General features: G+C 38.3%; 4 protein-coding genes across 5 annotated transcripts; 3 read left to right on the top strand and 1 right to left on the bottom strand.

Annotated features, from left to right (window-relative positions):
• The first annotated feature begins 286 nt into the window (after positions 1-286).
• LOC18030246 (probable protein phosphatase 2C 61) lies at positions 287-2,193 on the top strand. The gene is made up of 5 exons (XM_006412344.2): positions 287-551; positions 679-933; positions 1,126-1,243; positions 1,338-1,561; positions 1,684-2,193. Exons 1-5 carry the CDS (start codon positions 363-365, stop codon positions 1,876-1,878), a joined length of 981 nt encoding a protein of 326 aa, XP_006412407.1. The 5' UTR covers positions 287-362; the 3' UTR covers positions 1,879-2,193.
• A 919-nt stretch (positions 2,194-3,112) lies between these two features.
• On the top strand, positions 3,113-6,276 carry LOC18030247 (vacuolar-processing enzyme gamma-isozyme). Its single transcript, XM_006412346.2, has 9 exons — positions 3,113-3,591; positions 3,898-4,062; positions 4,150-4,306; positions 4,388-4,473; positions 4,551-4,750; positions 4,864-4,912; positions 5,028-5,237; positions 5,345-5,551; positions 5,855-6,276. The coding sequence occupies exons 1-9, from the start codon at positions 3,382-3,384 to the stop codon at positions 6,035-6,037; spliced, it is 1,467 nt and encodes a 488-aa protein (XP_006412409.1). The 5' UTR covers positions 3,113-3,381; the 3' UTR covers positions 6,038-6,276.
• LOC18030249 (UPF0587 protein C1orf123 homolog) lies at positions 6,209-7,866 on the bottom strand. The gene is made up of 4 exons (XM_024148660.1): positions 7,663-7,866; positions 7,190-7,297; positions 6,643-6,810; positions 6,209-6,536 (listed from the first exon to the last, which is right to left on the bottom strand). The coding sequence occupies exons 1-4, from the start codon at positions 7,762-7,764 to the stop codon at positions 6,411-6,413; spliced, it is 504 nt and encodes a 167-aa protein (XP_024004428.1). The 5' UTR covers positions 7,765-7,866; the 3' UTR covers positions 6,209-6,410.
• A 1,689-nt stretch (positions 7,867-9,555) lies between these two features.
• Positions 9,556-17,901, top strand: LOC18030248. 2 transcript variants are annotated; one of them, XM_006412347.2, is made up of 22 exons: positions 9,556-10,693; positions 11,253-11,368; positions 11,465-11,673; positions 11,919-12,038; positions 12,136-12,264; positions 12,360-12,485; positions 12,721-12,776; positions 12,889-12,988; positions 13,057-13,174; positions 13,264-13,473; positions 13,631-13,952; positions 14,079-14,172; positions 14,291-14,399; positions 14,600-14,871; positions 15,309-15,436; positions 15,523-15,757; positions 15,999-16,187; positions 16,299-16,579; positions 16,676-16,880; positions 16,967-17,209; positions 17,331-17,419; positions 17,528-17,901. In XM_006412347.2, the coding sequence occupies exons 1-22, from the start codon at positions 9,882-9,884 to the stop codon at positions 17,673-17,675; spliced, it is 4,311 nt and encodes a 1,436-aa protein (XP_006412410.1). In that variant the 5' UTR covers positions 9,556-9,881; the 3' UTR covers positions 17,676-17,901. The 2 variants fall into 2 exon arrangements, with proteins under 2 accessions (XP_006412410.1, XP_024004482.1); XM_024148714.1 differs by lacking the exons at positions 16,967-17,209; positions 17,331-17,419; positions 17,528-17,901 and having other exon boundaries at positions 16,650-16,786.
• The last annotated feature ends 219 nt before the right edge of the window (positions 17,902-18,120 follow it).

Below are 18,120 nucleotides of genomic sequence, written 5' to 3' on the forward strand. Positions count from 1 at the left end.
TGTTGTTAGTTGTAAGAATATATAATATATTGCATATTATTTATGATTTTCAGAAATTAGTTAGTGAAAGACAAATATATCTGATTAGAAAAATATTAAATTTCACAGAAAATGCTATCGATAATTAGAATATAGATCGACCGCCTCAATATTGAATTCTTCTTCCTAAATGCCCAAACAGATACAAGTCACGGAGATGAATATAAAATATGATAAATATATATTCTTCTCGATTAAGATTCACAAAAGGCTATATAAGTGGGTGTATGCATAAGCAAAGTCGTTTATCAAACTCTTCCATTTCCTTTCATCTCACATATATATAGATACCAAAAAAAGAAAAGCAAAAACAAAAAAAGAGAATGGGATTTTGTTTGTGTTTATCCTCGGGAGGGTCAACAGATCGAAATCAAATTTATGAGATAACTGATTATGGACAAGAAAATGCAGTTTTATACTCTGAACAACACGAAGTTCCTCAAGACTTTGGATCTGTCTCTTCTTTAGCTGGAGGCAAGGGCTTCAACCAAGATGCTGCCATTCTCCACCTGGTATATGTCAATATAATTATTACCATTTTCTCTAAACTAAATTTATAATCGAAAATGTAAATATATTTTTTCGTACAATGTATTTTTTTCTTAAAAAAAGAAAGCTAAATGAATGATAAAATTGTAGGGATATGGAACAGAAGAAGGAGCGTTATGTGGAGTGTTTGATGGGCATGGAGAGAAAGGTGAAATGGTGAGCAAGATCGTAAGGAACCAATTGCCATCTTTACTGTTAGGTCATATGAATAATCATTCAGTGACTCGAGACTGGAAACTCATTTGCGAAACTGCGTGTTTGGCTATGGACAAAAGAATTCTTAAACTTAAAAACACTCTTGATTGCTCTTCCTCTGGAACTGCTGCTGTTTTCGCCGTTAAGCACGTAAGTTAATAACATCTTTAATAACCGTTTCATATTAAGTAATGTTTTGACCAAATTATTCTGTTTATTACTATAAATGACGATGTTTCAGTTTTCAAAGAAACAAAAACTCATGTTCTTCTTTTAAGTGTTATATATATAAATGAAATACAAATCATAAGTTTTGTAATATTAACAACAATACTTGAACAGGGAAATCAAGTGTTGGTGGCGAATCTAGGAGATTCAAGGGCTGTGATGATCGGAACAAGTGTGAATGGAGAAACCGAGGTGGTTCAATTGACCAGTGACCTGAAGCCAAGTGTCCCGAGTAAGTTTGTGATGATATTATGGATAATAATAGCTTTATTGTTGTAAACCATGGAACCGGTTTCATTATGGCTAAGTATTTAACGATTTTGCAGGCGAAGCGGAGAGAATAAGGAAACGCAATGGAAGGGTGTTAGCATTAGAGTCAGAGCCTCACATTCTAAGAGTATGGCTTCCAAATGAAAACCGGCCCGGTTTAGCCATGTCTAGGGCGTTGGGTGATTTTGTCCTTAAAAGCTACGGTGTCATTGCGACTCCTCAAGTCTCTACGCATCAAATCACTTCTCGCCACCAATTTCTGCTTCTTGCTTCCGATGGGGTACGTTTATTCTTCATTAATACCGGATTAATCAATCCAAGTAGAATCAACAACCGAAATAAAACTAACCAAATCAATATTAAATATGGTAAATAATGATATGTTTCTTGTGTGTTGTAAAGGTGTGGGATGTACTTAGTAACGAAGAAGTGGCTACGGTGGTGTTAAAATCGGAAAATGAGGCAGGAGCGGCCAACGCAGTGACAGAAGCGGCGGCTAATGCATGGAGACACAAGTATCCTACGGCTAAGGTTGATGACATCTCTGTCGTGTGCCTCTCTCTCAACAAGAGACATTTTCCTCAGCCACAAATATAATTTAAACAAACCCACTTGCGAAAAAAAAAAAAAAGACAAATAATGACTAATCAAAGATGGATGACTCGACAGCTTACTCAGACTTCTGCGTTTTACCCTTGAGTGAGAAAGTATATTTATTATGTCAATATATACCGTTGTATGTTAAGTGGTGTGTTAATTAGGAAAAAAAAAAAGAAAAAGAAATGATAGATGTTAGGAGTGGTGTGTGTCGTGAGATAAAAGCAACAAGGACTTTGACATTTTGGACACACGTCGTGGGAATCTTGATGTATCATTAGTGAATAGTTCAAATTTTTATTTCTAAGCTCTTATGTAATTGCGATATAAATTTGATAATAACATCTAACAAAGATGATATTGATTTCGTTCAATAGTTATATACAACTCCAGCTGTTAAAAATAAATGTGTCATAGTCTTGTTAGGAATTGAAAGTTTTTCTTACTATTCATTGAGGAAAATCAATGTTTGGCATCACTTAAAGCATACTTTGAAATTTAAATTATTTATGAATTTAAACTTTGCTTCCATCAAAACAAGTTCTGCTAATAACATAAAGTTCTTAAGTGTCGATCTAAAAAGAAAAAAAGTATCTATCGTTTATAAATTTCCGAAGTAGATACACTGATATACGGAGAAAATTTTGATTTTGATTGCTTAGATTACCAGTTACGTTAGCGGAGGAGGGAAATATGTGGCAGAAGAAAAGAAAGAAAAATCAGCCAATATAAGGAAAAGATTCCCATTCACTCTTTTGTAGTATATTTATCTTTTCCTCAGATTCTCTCACTTTCATTTATATCTTTGTTGCCCCACAAAACTGGCATTCCATATTTGACTAAAAATAGTAAATAAATTTAATGTTCGGGTAAATTCTAAAAGATATGGATAAGTATCATATCATCTATAGATATGATCTTAGACTGTCAAATGAATAACTAATTATGTGTGTTTATGACAACAAGCGGTTATAAGTATTGGAACGATCAAAGTTGTTGCTTGTTAGTATTATCATCAACTAATCAACTAATTCAGACAAAAACATTTTTTCTCAAAATGTGTATCCTTCTGTAATGTTTTTTTTTTTTTTTTTTTAACATGTTCATAGATCTGCTGTGTTGTTCTTAAATCATATTTATAACTAAAATAAACATTTATTTTTCGATATTAGACATAACATTTCACTGGTCATTTCCGATCCGATGTTAAAAACGATTTTTGCGAAAGGGTTTTCAAAATGTGTATAAATGTGCAAATTTATTTATTTTCTAATCAAATAATTAAATTTCGCTTGCGTGTTTATATAAACAAATTAGTTTAGAACTTAGACGTGTGTGTTCTCCGATCAGACAAAAAAGATTCATACTTTGGTTTGATTGGTGGACAAAAGAAAAAGATAAAAGATTCTTCTTTATATAAGACTGGGTAGTCCTCGGCGATCAAAAAGAAATCATATCCACGTCACCATTCGCCGGCAAAAATCCAAAAAACCGGCCTTGACGATGACATCAGTCGCCGTTCCCCTTCTCGTTCTCTTGCTCTCGTTGATTGCCGTCTCCGCCGCAAGACAAGGACCCGATGATATCATCAAACTTCCGTCGCAAGCTTCTATGTTCTTCCGTCCTGCTGATGACGACAACGATTCTTCTGCCGGTACTAGGTGGGCTGTCCTTGTCGCCGGATCCAACGGATATTGGAATTACAGGCACCAGGTTGTTTCCCGATTCTCCGTCTTTCCTCATCGGAATTTTGAATTCGCCTCCGATTCTAACCTTCGATTGCTTAGTGCTGTCTGGTTCGTGTATACGATTTTCTATCTAAACACCAAAGCTTGGATTTTTTTTTTTTATTCTAGATACTTAGTTACAGTGTGGTTTTGTTATAAGAATCATTGTGTGAATCTTTCCTGTTTAGATAGGTTTATAGTTCTGGGCATCTATGATCTAAGGTTTTAGTTGATTGTGAACTCTTGAAAGTGTTTTTTTTTCTTGATACTTATGAGTTCCTAACTTTTTCAGGCCGATATTTGCCATGCTTATCAACTTCTGAGGAAAGGTGGAGTGAAAGAGGATAATATTGTGGTTTTCATGTATGATGATATTGCAAATAATGAAGAGAATCCAAGGCGTGGGATCATTATCAACAGCCCTCATGGGAAGGATGTCTATCAAGGAGTTCCCAAGGTCTTTTGCTTTCGGGTTTTTTAGCTATCGATTCTCTCAAAATGGGTTTTTGCTTAATTTGGTTGGGATTTTTATTTGGTATGGCAGGATTACACTGGAGATGATGTTACTGTTGATAATCTATTTGCTGTTATCCTTGGAAACAAAACTGCCACTAAAGGGGGAAGTGGGAAGGTTGTGGATAGCGGTCCAAATGATCATATCTTCATATTCTACAGCGACCACGGTGGTCCTGGAGTTCTCGGTGAGTTCGGTAAAACACAGAGAGTTGAGATGGTTTTGAGCAAAAATATATTGATGGTTCTCCTTCATCTTTTATTTACAGGGATGCCGACTTCTCCATACCTATATGCAAATGATCTTAATGATGTCTTGAAGAAAAAACATGCTTCCGGAACCTATAAAAGCTTGGTAACAGGTTCTTCTGAAATGTTTGTTTTTGTTGTTGGTACTGCTTGTGAGTGATACCAAAAAAAGCAAACCTGCAGGTGTTTTATCTCGAGGCTTGTGAATCTGGAAGTATCTTTGAAGGGCTTCTTGAAGAGGGTTTAAACATCTACGCTACAACTGCATCAAACGCAGTAGAAAGCAGTTGGGGTACCTATTGCCCCGGAGAGGATCCTAGTCTTCCACCGGAGTATGAAACTTGTTTAGGTGACTTATACAGCGTTTCTTGGATGGAAGATAGGTAAGCTGAAGATATTCAATACACTTTTAAGAGTTCAGTGTTCTATTCTCATGTTTAGGAATCTCTTTGAATGTCTCATATATTGATTCTAATACTTGTTTAACATGCAACAGTGGTATGCACAATCTGCAAACTGAGACTCTGCGCCAACAATATGAACTTGTAAGTTTCTAGTCTCTCTGGAAAGCCTGTAGTACTAATGATGGAGCTGAACTTTCTCAACTGTAAATTAGATTGTTAGCAAAAGTGTGTGTCATCATTGTGTCTGTGTTTCCAGGTGAAAAGGAGAACTGCAGGTGTTGGGTCGGCTTACGGTTCTCATGTCATGCAATATGGCGATGTAGGACTTAGCAAGGATAAGCTCGACCTTTACATGGGAACAAACCCTGCCAATGACAATTTCACTTTTGTGGATGAGAATTCACTGACGCCACCTTCAAGAGTTACAAACCAGCGTGACGCAGATCTTGTCCATTTCTGGGATAAGGTTTCTTTCTTTTCATTCTTATTTACATATGTTAGACACTCGTTAGTTTCTGTAGTTCTGGTGAATTGCTTAATACAAATCTTTTGCATGTTATTATTTTCATGAAGTACCGAAAAGCACCAGAAGGTTCCACAAGAAAAACAGAAGCTCAGAAGCAAGTTCTTGAAGCCATGTCTCACAGGCTTCATGTTGACAACAGTGTGAAACTCGTCGGAAAACTCTTGTTTGGCATTTCAGAAGGTCCTGAAGTGCTAAACAAAGTACGGTCTGCTGGGCAACCACTCGTCGATGACTGGAACTGCCTTAAAAATCTGGTAAATAAATACTTCCCTAGCCGCTTGGGACTTTTTCTTGCTAATCTTATCATCAGCTTTTTTTATCATTGCAACGAGATTCGGAGGATATCTCTGTATATATGGAGTCAGTATTGAAAAACGTATTGATATGGTCATGGAATCACATCGATCATAATGTAAGATAGGAAAGTCAGTTTGTGGAGCACAGCACTCTATTATTAGCCAGGCTGCTGAGAAGTCAGACACTTGCGTTGCTACTGAAGTTTCAAACTCTCTACTCATTGACTGATGTTGATTACATAATCTCCATTGTATGTTTAGGTGAGAGCTTTTGAGAGACACTGTGGATCGCTGTCTCAGTACGGTATTAAGCACATGAGGTCCTTTGCAAACATCTGCAACGCAGGGATCCAAATGGAGCAAATGGAGGAGGCATCTTCACAGGCTTGTACCACAATCCCACCTGGTCCTTGGAGCTCTCTTCACCGCGGATTCAGTGCCTAAAACCCTAAACCTTCTCATTTGTATATGCTACCAATCCCCAAATATTCCCGTTTCGATTATAATGTTTGAATCATTATTCTCTATGTATATCTCATTAGCATTTCCCTCTTCAGTGTGTACTTTCCAAATTATCCTTTTCCCCTGTACAAATGCGTGTAGTACTATAGTTAATGTATATAAGGTTTGTTTGTTATATATTCTCCTTGTAAATTCTGAAACTTTCGATGGTTTTTGTAGCAGAAACAGCAGAATAACATAGGAACTGAGTTTCAGAACATAGGAGCTTTATTAGAACTAGAGTAATGATCTTCTCATGGTTTTTACATACACCAAGTGTGTAGAGAATCAGAAAATAGAACAACAAACGCCGACTTTACTTGGTGACGCTGAAGCTTGCACGGAAGTTTGATATCATAACCGGGCACTCGCCCTTCTCATCGTACTCTGTGAATTCCTCTCCGCTCGACAAATCAATGTCATCAAATTTGGTTCCAGATTCCTGTTTAGCCCCCAAAAGAAAATAAACTCACCTCATCAAAGACTCTAAGCTTGGAAGATGACTGTTGTAAGGAATCAGAAAACTAAGTGTGGTCGTTAAAACTTACAGCTTCAGCTTTCCAAAATCCACCAAACCCGAAATCGATGGGTTCATAGCCTCGACAGTCAAACATCATAAGAGGAGCATGTACTCCAGCTTCAGAATCTTCCAGAGTCAAAGGTCGACCTTTTCCCGGAATCATTGTCACATTCCCTTCCCTTCCACAGAACTTACACTAGAATAACTCATAGAGACAAACCATCAAATTCAAAGTACTTCAGAGTATTGCGCAACTGGAACAACTAGTTCAAGCAAACTCTGGGAAAAAGGTATTCCTTCAACCCAGCAAAATGAGAAGCGAAAACATTTTGCTTCAGCAGAGAAACAGATCAATACTGCCAAAGATCATAGCTGCCAATATGCTAAGAACGAATTATCCAAATGCAACTTAGCGAAATGTTACGACACAGCTCGCATCCCTCAAAACATGAAATTTTGCAATCGAACCACAACATGAATTTTCACAGTACCTTTTTCGGACTCAACCAAAAAAACACAAAGAATGTTCTCAAACTATAAAGAGATCACGAAAGAGTCAGGATCAACAACATTACCTTCTGAACAAGATGACAAGTACCCCTTCCTCCTGGAGGAGTAAATGTCTCATTCAAAGTCACACATGTTTCTTTCTGAGTCACCTCTCCGCATCTTTCACATTTTAACTAAAACCCAGCAAAAAAAATTATGTTAACTATTTCATGCTAAATATGAGGGGAGAACAAAAGAAGGAACTTGCTTACTCGTATGTACACAAGCAAGAACGACAAGGTATTTGAAAGTTATTTCTACTATTCTATCAGACTCAATTTCACTCACAAGGCGAAACTGAAACCCTAAACAGGAAAACATAAGAAGCTTTACTAAATCCTAAAAGCACCGAGAGAGCAGCCAACAAATCCAACGCTTTCATCGCAAGCAACGAAGCAGAAGACGTTAAATCATATAACCAAGTAAACGAAACCAGGAAAAGAAAACCCAATAAAGCAAAAGGAAAGAAGAGAATCAGGACGGAGAATCAAAGGGAAACCTTGAAGAGGTAAGGGAAGTTGGAGTCGTCGCAGCCACCGGAGGGCTGGAGATTTGTGAGATTCTCGAGATCAGCGGTGATTTTAAGCACATAGTTCACCATTTCCTTCTCTCCCACACCAAGATTCGAAGATTCTCCCTCCGTCTGCTGTTTTTGTGATCGTGGTTGCAGAGTAACCGGTCTTGTCCTTGAAAATGGGAGTGTTTTAAGACCCGGACGGACCGGTAAATTCGATCCGGTTAAATCTAAAAAACCCGAAACATTTTGATCCGGTTGAATCCGAAAACACAACAAATAAAGCCCACGGCCTGTTTGCGTATTAGCCCTTAGTTTAAGGAGGATCCAAATCCAAGCATAGTGTGAATTGATTCCTGCATTTTTTCAGACTTCTCATATCGACTATATAAATCCTCTAATAACTTGATTGGAATCAGAGCTGCGTCTCGCGAGGTGGCTGAAGTTTTTGAATATTAATCTTGATTAAAAGCTAATTCAATCATCTATAACGAACTTCAAACCATATTGATTTTGATTTTGATTTTGTTTGAGAAGAAATACTCCACCAAAATAAGTTTCCAAAAGTTTAATGTTGTATCGAATTCATTTTCAAGTTGGACAGCAAATATCTTTAGTCTCCGACCCTCACATAGTCACAAATGTCTCGAAATGTATTATAAGAAGTCAGGAAAATTCGAACAACTTGTTCGGTACATAAAACACACGTTGTACATCTATTACAAACAACAATATCGAAACATTAAGCTTGCTTGCTCCTATGCTACGCTTTGTTCCTTTCTGACATAAAAATGTCACCAAAAAACAGAAAGAAAAAGAATGTAAAGAGCTCGTGCGTGTAGTGGGAACGCACCAACACGCAACCTCTTTGAGGAAAATACTCAACAACCCAAGACACGTTGAACAAAAGTCAAAACTATTGTCTTTGCCACTTGGCTTGATGTCGGTTTCGCAAAACCACACGTAAAAATGTATATTAGCTTCATTCCCAATCAATCCCAAAGTATCCCTTCTATATCCATCCGTCATTTCTTCCCTACTATCGTCGTCATTATTTATCCTTTTGTTTTTGATAATCAATATATTTTTATCATTAAACGTGACAGGTACGATCAACATTATTCTCCAACACATAAAATAGAGTTCGAATTAAATAATCAGAAATTTAGTCCTCTTGATCCCTCTTTGATTAACCGTTAAACTATCACTTTCGCAAAACTTCTTCTCATTACTTTGATATTTTCTTAATATACGTAAACTAGATTTCTAATTTCTCCAACTTTATATAATTTGTTTTTTCTTGAGTTGTCATGTTTGCATATAACGCACAACAAAATTATATGATATACGTGAAGCTACTATAAAAGTAATTTGTTGAAGATTATATCGCAAACCTTTGACTTGAATGGTATAGTGAAACTTTGGCCCATTATGTTCTACGGTCAACAGCAAGTGGATATTTGTTCAATATTTCAGTTGTAGTGAAGTATTTTCTTAGTCTCGTGAAGTTTTTCTATTTTCTTTCATAAATTGAAATTCGTTTTGTAAATTTTAATAGTTTGAAGAATTTTCTATCTTCAAACTATCAATATTTACACAAAAAGTGTTCCTTTTTCTCTTTAACAAAAAAAATGGTCCCTTTTTCTCAACTGAAGTTTTCCAATTTTTGTTAACAAAACTAAAGTAGAGATCTTATTTTTAACACAACGATTAATGTAAAGTTTTAAGACACAAACAAAGGTTTTAATGTCAGTTTGGTGGTTTAGATTAACACATGTCATAAACTCATTCGTTAACATAAAAAGAAAGTATCACGTGTAAGGCAAAAGCTACTAGCTTTCTAAAAATTTCTTCAACATTTACCAAACAAAGCGCGCCTCTCGCTTCCTTCAACCTCTTTGCTCTCTTCTCTCTCTCTGCACAAAGCAAAGTTATCTTCTTTCTCCCTCCCTCCCTCCTCCTCTGTTTAGACGCAGAGCACCACCATGGCACCATGTTCAAAGCTCTAATTTTTTCTTCCTATAAATCCTCGCAATTTCTGTTTCTTAATATTGGGTTTTAATTTTCTTTTCTGAATTGAAAATTTTCGTAGAGAGACGCGACGGTTATATCTGTTAAGCCTCTTCGTTCTCCGAATCTAAAGTCTTCGTTTTTAATGGAACCAGAGCTTCTTTAATCTCTAGATGATTCTGATTTCCGTATAAATGGTGAGATTCCGTCTCCATTTCGCCTTCTTCATCCTCTGCGTTGTCTCTGCAAACCCGAAATTATCTGAGTCCCGGGATGAGAGTGCGATTAGATTCGACGGAGACTACAATCCACCGACACCTTCTCCGGCGCCGGAGCCTTACCCGGATGACGATGATAAATCGTCGGTTTCCTGTGTAGATGACCTTGGCGGCGTTGGCTCGTTGGATTCCACGTGTAAGCTCGTCGCCGATTTGAATCTCACACGTGACCGTTACATCTCCGGGAAGGGTAATCTCCACGTCTTGCCCGGCGTTAGATTGTCTTGCCAAATTCCGGGATGTTCCATTACAGTCAATATCTCCGGGAATTTCTCATTGGCTGAGAACTCGTTAATTACCGTCGGAACTTTCCGTCTCGCCGCGGATAACGCTGATTTCGGGCTTGGCTCGGCCGTGGATACAACCGGATTGGGTGGAGAACCGCCGTCGGGGGCTAGCGGTACGCCGGAGGGAGTGGAAGGAGCCGGTGGAGGATACGGTGGAAGAGGTGCTTGCTGCTTGTCGGATACGACCACGAAGCTTCCGGAGGATGTGTGGGGTGGTGATGTGTATGGTTGGTCGTCTCTGGAGAAGCCGGAGATTTATGGTAGCAGAGGTGGGTCGACGAGCAATGAGGTTGATTACGGTGGAGGTGGCGGCGGAACGGTGGCGATGGAGATTTTAGGGTATGTTGGGTTAAACGGCAGCGTTTTGGCTGATGGGGCCAGTGGAGGAGTTAAAGGTGGTGGTGGGTCCGGCGGCAGCATCTTCGTCATGGCACATAAAATGTAAAGACTTGATTTTTATTTTTTTTCCCTTTTTGTCTTTTTCACGCTTTCTTTACTCTTCTTTAACCATCTAATTAATCGTTTCTTTCTTTAATGAGAAAGAGTTTTGATTTCTTAAGGCTTTGTATTGGTTTAGTGAAGCTAAGAAAAAAAGATTAAGAAAGAGTTGACTCTTCTGGTTCCACATTTGGTAGTTGGTGGGTTACTTAATGCAAAGTTCTTAGGTTGTCTAGGAAATAAAGTTTTTAACTTTGTTGAGTTGTGGCCTTAATTATTGCATTTAGCATCTGCCTTTTTTGAAAGCGAAAGAGTACTACTCTTTTTTTTTTTTGTTGCTCTACTAGTTACAAACTTGGTTTGCAATGTGAAGAACGAGGACTGAAGATTAGAAAACTCCAAACGTGTAATGAGAGTTTTTGTTACATTTATTCCCCATTTTTATGGTTTGAAAGATTTTGTATGGCTTTGGTTGATCTGTACAGGTGCAAAGGAAGTGTATAATAGCTTCTTGGCTTAAGATTTTGGTCTCTGAAAATACTGTTTTTGGTTCATGCCACAGGGCAGGAAATGGTCGTATAAGTGCATCTGGAGGTGATGGTTATGCTGGTGGAGGTGGTGGACGGGTATCGGTGCACATATTCAGCCGCCATTCTGAACCTAATATCTTTATCCATGGTAAGCTTCAGTTTGATGATATTGTGACGATACTCTGCTGTGAAGTTTCTTGACTACTCATCTTGATAAGCATTTGTGAGAATCTTCTTTTTGTAGGAGGTAGTAGTTTTGGTTGTCCAGAAAATGCCGGAGCTGCTGGGACTCTGTATGATGTTATTTCAGAGAGCTTAACTATCGACAACGACAATAAGACAACTTATACTGACACTCTTCTCCTGGAGTTCCCTTACCATCGCTTTTTCACTAATTTGTATATCCAAAATATGGCAAAAGTTGCTGTTCCCTTGCGTTGGAGCCGTGTTCAGGTTTGTGAAATTTAGATAGATTCTTGATTTTTGGTCGCTGAAGCCATGTGAATTCCTATGAACAAGTTACTGGTATTAAACGTAGAAGTTGTGTTTGCGATGATGTTCTCCTTAATTTATTTACTGCTTCTCTTCTATTACATCAGTTTACTGGCATCTTATTCGTCTCTGCCAAAAAAATTTTGAAATGCTGACAATATTGTTTTAGGTCCTATAGAGATTATATATTTTCCTGGTTTTTACAGGTTCAAGGATTAATAAGTTTGTCAAATGGTGGAGAGTTGAATTTTGGTCTTCCTCGTTATGCTTCTTCAGAATTCGAATTATTTGCAGAGGAACTCTTGATGAGCAATGCTGTTATTAAGGTACCCCATTTATTTTGAAAAGGCCAACGAATTTTGAAAATTCAGTTTAGTTTTTCTTTCGTCTATGTTCTAATTGGATCTCTATGCTATATATCAGGTGTTTGGGGCTTTACGAATGACAGTCAAGGTGTTCTTGATGTTGAAGTCAAGAATGTTTATAGATGGTGGTGGAGTAACAATTTTGGGAACTTCAATGCTCGAAATTAGTAATTTGTTGGTGCTCAAGGTATTCTAATAATATTTAATTATATGTTCTTCATCTCACTGGTGAATAGTAGACAACTTTTAATGTTCTATTATGTGCTGTTTTCCTTTATATAGGAGTCATCTGTGATACAATCCAATGGAAACCTTGGAGTACATGGGCAGGGTTTGTTAAACCTAACAGGCACTGGAGATACAATTGAAGCACAACGTCTTATTTTGTCTCTGTTTTATAGCATCCAGGTAAGAAAGATAAACTGCATCATATTCTTTACGTTTAGTGTGATTAGGTGAAGTGTTGAAGCTTCCGTTTTTATGCTCTTCTGAATTTATATCGGATTAAATATTTCGGTTTCCCCACTATCTTTGAAAAGGAACAAAACTTAGCTCTTCTTATTTTCAGAATATATGATTTCACACCTGTAGGTAGACAAAAGGTATTATTCCTTGCTAACAGCTATTTTTACGATTTGTGAAGGTTGGAGCTGGAGCGGTTTTGCGAGGTCCTTTGCAGAATGCATCAACTGGTGGCCTGTAAGTTCCGAAGGTTCGGATGATCCTTCCACAAAAGTCATTTTATCTTTTATACTATTTTGTTTTGTTGTACTGAGCTTGTAAAACCTTTTATGTTTGGCTTATTTTAAAGTACTCCAAAGCTCTACTGTCAACGAGAAGATTGCCCTGTTGAACTACTCCACCCGCCGGAGGATTGCAATGTCAATTCATCCCTTTCATTCACTCTTCAGGTGTTTGTTTACCCTGAAAATATGATGAAAGAAAGTTGTTTTCATGTTCTAACTGGTCTCTTTTGCAGATCTGTCGAGTTGAGGATATTACAGTTGAAGGTCTCATCAAAGGATCTGTTGTCCATTTCCATCTGGCAAGAACCGTGGTTGTACGCTCGTCTGGAACAATAACCGCAGACGGGATGGGTGAGCACACATACTCATTTGTGTTTACTTTCTGTCTTTTTTAATCTGTAATGTGAACCAGTTTTTGAGAGATTTTATTATGCACACAGGCTGCAAAGGTGGAGTTGGGACAGGTAGGTTTTTGAGAAGCGGTATTGGGAGTGGAGGTGGACATGGTGGTAAAGGTGGAAGCGGGTGTTACAATCATACTTGTATCGAGGGTGGCGATTCTTATGGAAATGCAGATCTACCATGTGAACTTGGCAGTGGAAGTGGAAATGAGGAGTCAACAGATTCAGTTGCTGGTGGAGGAATCATTGGTAAGTCTTGTTGGAGATTTAGTATTCGATTTTTCTAATCTCAAGCATGTACCGCGTATATCTATAGAGAAGTGGTTGCTTCATTTCGACATGTTTTACTAACTGTTTCTGAAATGTATATCTTCCTAATAAGTTTTTTTCTTACCAATTTGTGAAGTGATTGGTTCACTTGAGCACCCACTTTCAAGCTTGTCACTTGAAGGCTCGATAACTACTGATGGTGAAAGTCCCAGGAAGACGCTGAAAGGCCGAAGTAATTCAAGTCTAGGACCTGGTGGTGGCTCAGGTGGAACCGTGCTTCTGTTCTTGCGCACACTTGATATAGCAAAGTCTGCGATTCTCTCTAGTAGTGGAGGAAATGGTAGTCTAAAAGGAGGTGGTGGAGGAAGCGGTGGAAGGATTCATTTTCATTGGTCAGACATTCCTACTGGTGATGTCTATCATCACATTGCCAAAGTAAAGGGAAGAGTTTATGTAAGGTTTGTTATATCACAACCAACTGTGACCGTTTTTCATTCATAATTCTGTCTTTTGTGACAAGACACTCTAACCTCTTCTTAATGCGTTATTGAAACATAATATCCGATTTCTATAAATGATTACAGAGGAGGGTTGGGTGCCAGTGAAGATAACGTTGGGGAAGCAGGAACTTTGACTGGTAAAGCTTGTCCACAAGGGCTCTATGGTCTATATTGTGAGGTAGTGTTGAATTATGTGTTATTGTTTCTGTCCATTATAACGTTTCTGGAATTATTCAAACCCTTAAATTCATTGATTTAACACGCTTCAACCATCTACATGTTTCAATATTCTACAGGAATGTCCAGCCGGAACTTATAAGAACGTTACTGGATCCGATAAATCTCTTTGTCATCTTTGTCCGGCTAGTGATCTTCCCCATCGCGCTGTATATGTCAATGTTCGAGGTACGTTTGTACGAAAAACAGTGATCTTGAATCTTATAAACTTAGATGAAAAGAGCAAGCCAACATCTTCAACTTTAAAATGGCTGCAAAGACCTTATCTAATGAGGGACATTGATTTTCTGTGCAATGTGTTTTTACTGTCATTATCGTCAGTGTGTCTGATACATAAACTATGTTGTGTTTTATTTGTTTATTGACAGGGGGTGTTGCAGAAACGCCTTGTCCACATCAATGCATTTCGGATAGATACCACATGCCACACTGTTATACGACACTTGAAGAGTTAATATACACATTTGGTGGACCCTGGTTGTTTGGTATTCTTTTAGTAGTTGTGCTCCTCCTACTCGCACTTGTTTTTAGCGTCGCCCGAATGAAATTTGTTAGTGGCGAGGAGGTGCTCGGGGCTGCCCCAACCCATCATGGCTCTCAGATTGATCACTCATTTCCATTCCTTGAGTCATTGAACGAGGTTTGCTTAGTCTCTTGCTCCTTGGTCTTTTTTATATTTGGGTCTCACCAATGCTCCTTGCTGATTTTGTTTGTAGAAGTTAAATCCATAATTTAGTTGAAGGGAGATATTATGTGAGTGGAACATAACAATTGACTACGTAGAGTATGGTGGTTGTTATTAGAGGTCCTGTTGACAGAAAAATCTGGAAATGGTCTGTTGTAAGAAAGAGTTATTTTTTTTTTTAGATAGGTTGCGATCCACGATTATAATTCTGTGTTTGATATCTTGATTTAGCAAATTAAAAACAATTATCAAGGCACTATGTTTGCTAGGCTATAGCAATAATCAATCTCCACACGTTAATCTGTGTGTCAATTAAAAAACTAATTCCCTTCAACACATATCATTTTTCAGATGCTCCTTTTGTAATTAAAATTTGTGTTTATGTTATTCAGGTGATGGAGACAAGCAGAGTGGAGGAATCACAGGGTCACATGCATAGGATCTATTTCTTAGGTCCTAATACTTTCAGCGAACCTTGGCATCTTTCTCATACTCCCCCAGAGGAAATAAAGGAGATTGTGTAAGTTAGTTATTAGCTGTTGAGTTTTTCCCTTTGGAGATAATATGCTAATACCTGAAGGTTGTTTTATATTTTTTTTTTTTCAGGTATGAAGCTGCGTTTAATGGATTTGTGGATGAGATCAATGCTATAGCTTCATATCAGTGGTGGGAGGGTGCGATTTACATCATGCTTTCGGTTCTTGTCTACCCTCTTGCGTGGTCATGGCAGCAATCACGTCGGAGGCTGAAATTTCAGAAACTCCGTGACTTTGTTCGATCAGAATATGACCATTCTTGTCTACGCTCCTGTCGTTCAAGGGCGTTATATGAAGGGCTAAAGGTACTCTACTTACTATCTATCATTGTAAAAATATAAGCGAGAAATATAAAGGGGCTAACCATAGGATCAGTCGTTACAGTTCTAATAGGATCTTAGTTAAGAGGTGTAAGCTTATGTTCTCCTCAAGTTGCATTCACTCTCATGTTACATTGACCTTATTAGTAAACTTTTGCATTGTTTATAAATTGAGAAAAAGGATTGTGGTAGAAGAATCATGGGAGTTTGTGATGTGAATCTGCAGGTAGCTGCTACCCCTGATTTAATGCTAGCTTATCTAGATTTCTTCCTTGGTGGTGACGAAAAGAGAAATGATCTTCCTCCTCCGGTTCATCAAAGATTTCCAATGCCTTTAATTTTTGGAGGCGATGGAAGTTACATGGCCTATTACTCACTCCAAAGTGATGATATTCTGACCAGTCTTTTGAGCCAGGTCGGTTTTGTTATTTCATATAGACCGATCTGTTTGCCGTGGTCTTCTTGTTCTAAATGAACTGAGTGTCAATGACTGCAATGTCTTTAATGAATTTACACCTTTTTGTAGTTGGTCCCACCAACCACTTGGTACCGCTTTGTCGCTGGTCTGAACGCTCAGCTGCGTCTGGTTCAGCAAGGAAAACTGAGGTCCACGTTTCGCTCGGTTATGAGATGGATTGAAACTCATGGAAACCCTACTTTGAAAAGACATGGTGTACGTGTTGACCTGGCTAAGTTTCAGGCATCGCCTTCTTCGTCTTGCCAGTATGGAATCCTTGTTAACACCATTTTAGATGAAGTGACATCAACAAGAATTGTTGATGAAGTAGCAGAACAGCAGCATCCATGGTAAGCAATCCACTTCCGATTCTCTTCTGCTGTTTTGTTTGCCAAGTACATTACTGCGAAAGATTTAAAGACGTCCCTTGAGTTTTGGATATGCAGGGGGGTACAAATTGAAAACTCCTCTGGTGATTTGAGGGAGAATATGCATCTCACTCGATCTCGAAGAAGCTCAACTAATTACGTGAGGCATCGAGACTGTGGAGAAATCATAGACATTGGTAGCTTACAATTTCTCAAAGAAGATAAAGATGTCCTTTCCCTCATCTCCTTCTTGATTCATAACACAAAACCTGTTGGCCATCAGGTAAAGCCTCCCTTTCTTTTGCTTCAAACATGTTGCCTTCCTTTTTCTTACAACTGAAGGTTTTGAATTTCCGGTGGTGTTGACAGGATCTGGTTGGTTTGGTTATCTCAGTGCTGCTCCTAGGAGATTTAACTCTAATGTTACTCACTCTGCTTCAACTCTACTCGATATCTATGCTGGACGTTTTTCTCGCTTTGTTTATTTTACCTCTCAGCATCATTTTCCCGTTCCCTGCCGGAGTCAGCGCTTTGTTTAGCCACGGACCAAGGCGCTCTGCTGGACGCACTCGCGTCTATGCTTTGTGGAATCTCACATCCCTGGTCAATGTCGTAAGTACTTGTCCCTTTCTCTTCATGCAAATATTATTTTCACTTCTTAAAGCCTGAACTCGTCTCTGGTTTCTGCAGTCTCCTCTTAGATGAAATAAAAAAAAAAAACCTTTTTTCGCAGGTTGTTGCGTTTGTGTGTGGATATATTCACTATCATGGCTCATCAGCTGGAAAAAAGATTCCATATCTCCAGCCATGGAACATTAGCATGTGAGAAGGACCTTGAAATTCAAACATATAACAACACATTCCCTAGTTGCGTCATCAACTAACCCTTGAACATAAATTGTTTTGTTTTTTTTTGGTTTGTTGTTGCAGGGACGAGAACGAATGGTGGATATTTCCGGTGGCTTTGTTTCTGTGCAAAGTGTTGCAATCTCAACTTGTAAACTGGCACGTTGCGAACCTGGAGATACAAGATTACTCCTTGTACAGTGATGACTCTGAGCTGTTCTGGCAGTCGTAAGACACGAACCAAACCATATTTATTACAAAACACGGTGGAGGGGAGCTGGTTTTTTTTAACAAAGGCGTCTTCTGGTTTGTGCACAAAGCTGATTCAAAGATTTTTCAGGTGAATATAGCTAACTCTTTAGGAAAGTAGGAAAATAAGAAAGAATAATCCTGAAAGATCGGGAGAACAAGAAAAGCACACGCTTCTTCTATTTGATTCTCACGCCAAAGAAAGATCCATCTTGTTTTCTTTTTTTTTTGTTAACATTGATGGCTCTCTCTCAGATGATCCGGACTGGGATGTTTGTTTTGCCGTTTTAAATTATGTCTTGTATTCACTACAAAATTCTCTTGACTGAATTGTTTAGTGATTGTGTTGATGCACTCTTTATAAAATGTTGCCTTTTTATCTCATGACTGAGGGTTTTGAAATCCACAAGGACTACAACATTATATGC

The sequence above is a fragment of the Eutrema salsugineum genome, unplaced genomic scaffold, assembly GCF_000478725.1.
Source record: "Eutrema salsugineum unplaced genomic scaffold, Eutsalg1_0 scaffold_1, whole genome shotgun sequence".
NCBI lineage: Eukaryota > Viridiplantae > Streptophyta > Magnoliopsida > Brassicales > Brassicaceae > Eutrema > Eutrema salsugineum.

Coding starts and splice junctions, on each gene's coding strand:
- LOC18030247 (XM_006412346.2), top strand. CDS start 3,382: ATGACATCAGTCGCCGTTCCCCTTCTCGTTCTCTTGCTCTCGTTGATT. Junction 4,063..4,149: donor TCTATCAAGGAGTTCCCAAG/GTCTTTTGCTTT, acceptor TTGGTATGGCAG/GATTACACTGGAGATGATGT. Junction 4,307..4,387: donor CGGTGGTCCTGGAGTTCTCG/GTGAGTTCGGTA, acceptor TTTTATTTACAG/GGATGCCGACTTCTCCATAC.
- LOC18030246 (XM_006412344.2), top strand. CDS start 363: ATGGGATTTTGTTTGTGTTTATCCTCGGGAGGGTCAACAGATCGAAAT. Junction 934..1,125: donor CTGTTTTCGCCGTTAAGCAC/GTAAGTTAATAA, acceptor ATACTTGAACAG/GGAAATCAAGTGTTGGTGGC. Junction 1,244..1,337: donor CCTGAAGCCAAGTGTCCCGA/GTAAGTTTGTGA, acceptor ACGATTTTGCAG/GCGAAGCGGAGAGAATAAGG.
- LOC18030249 (XM_024148660.1), bottom strand. CDS start 7,764: ATGGTGAACTATGTGCTTAAAATCACCGCTGATCTCGAGAATCTCACA. Junction 7,298..7,662: donor ACTTCCCTTACCTCTTCAAG/GTTTCCCTTTGA, acceptor GCTGGGTTTTAG/TTAAAATGTGAAAGATGCGG. Junction 6,537..6,642: donor GATTTTGGAAAGCTGAAGCT/GTAAGTTTTAAC, acceptor GGGGCTAAACAG/GAATCTGGAACCAAATTTGA.
- LOC18030248 (XM_006412347.2), top strand. CDS start 9,882: ATGGTGAGATTCCGTCTCCATTTCGCCTTCTTCATCCTCTGCGTTGTC. Junction 12,989..13,056: donor CCCTTTCATTCACTCTTCAG/GTGTTTGTTTAC, acceptor TCTCTTTTGCAG/ATCTGTCGAGTTGAGGATAT. Junction 17,420..17,527: donor CAGCCATGGAACATTAGCAT/GTGAGAAGGACC, acceptor TTGTTGTTGCAG/GGACGAGAACGAATGGTGGA.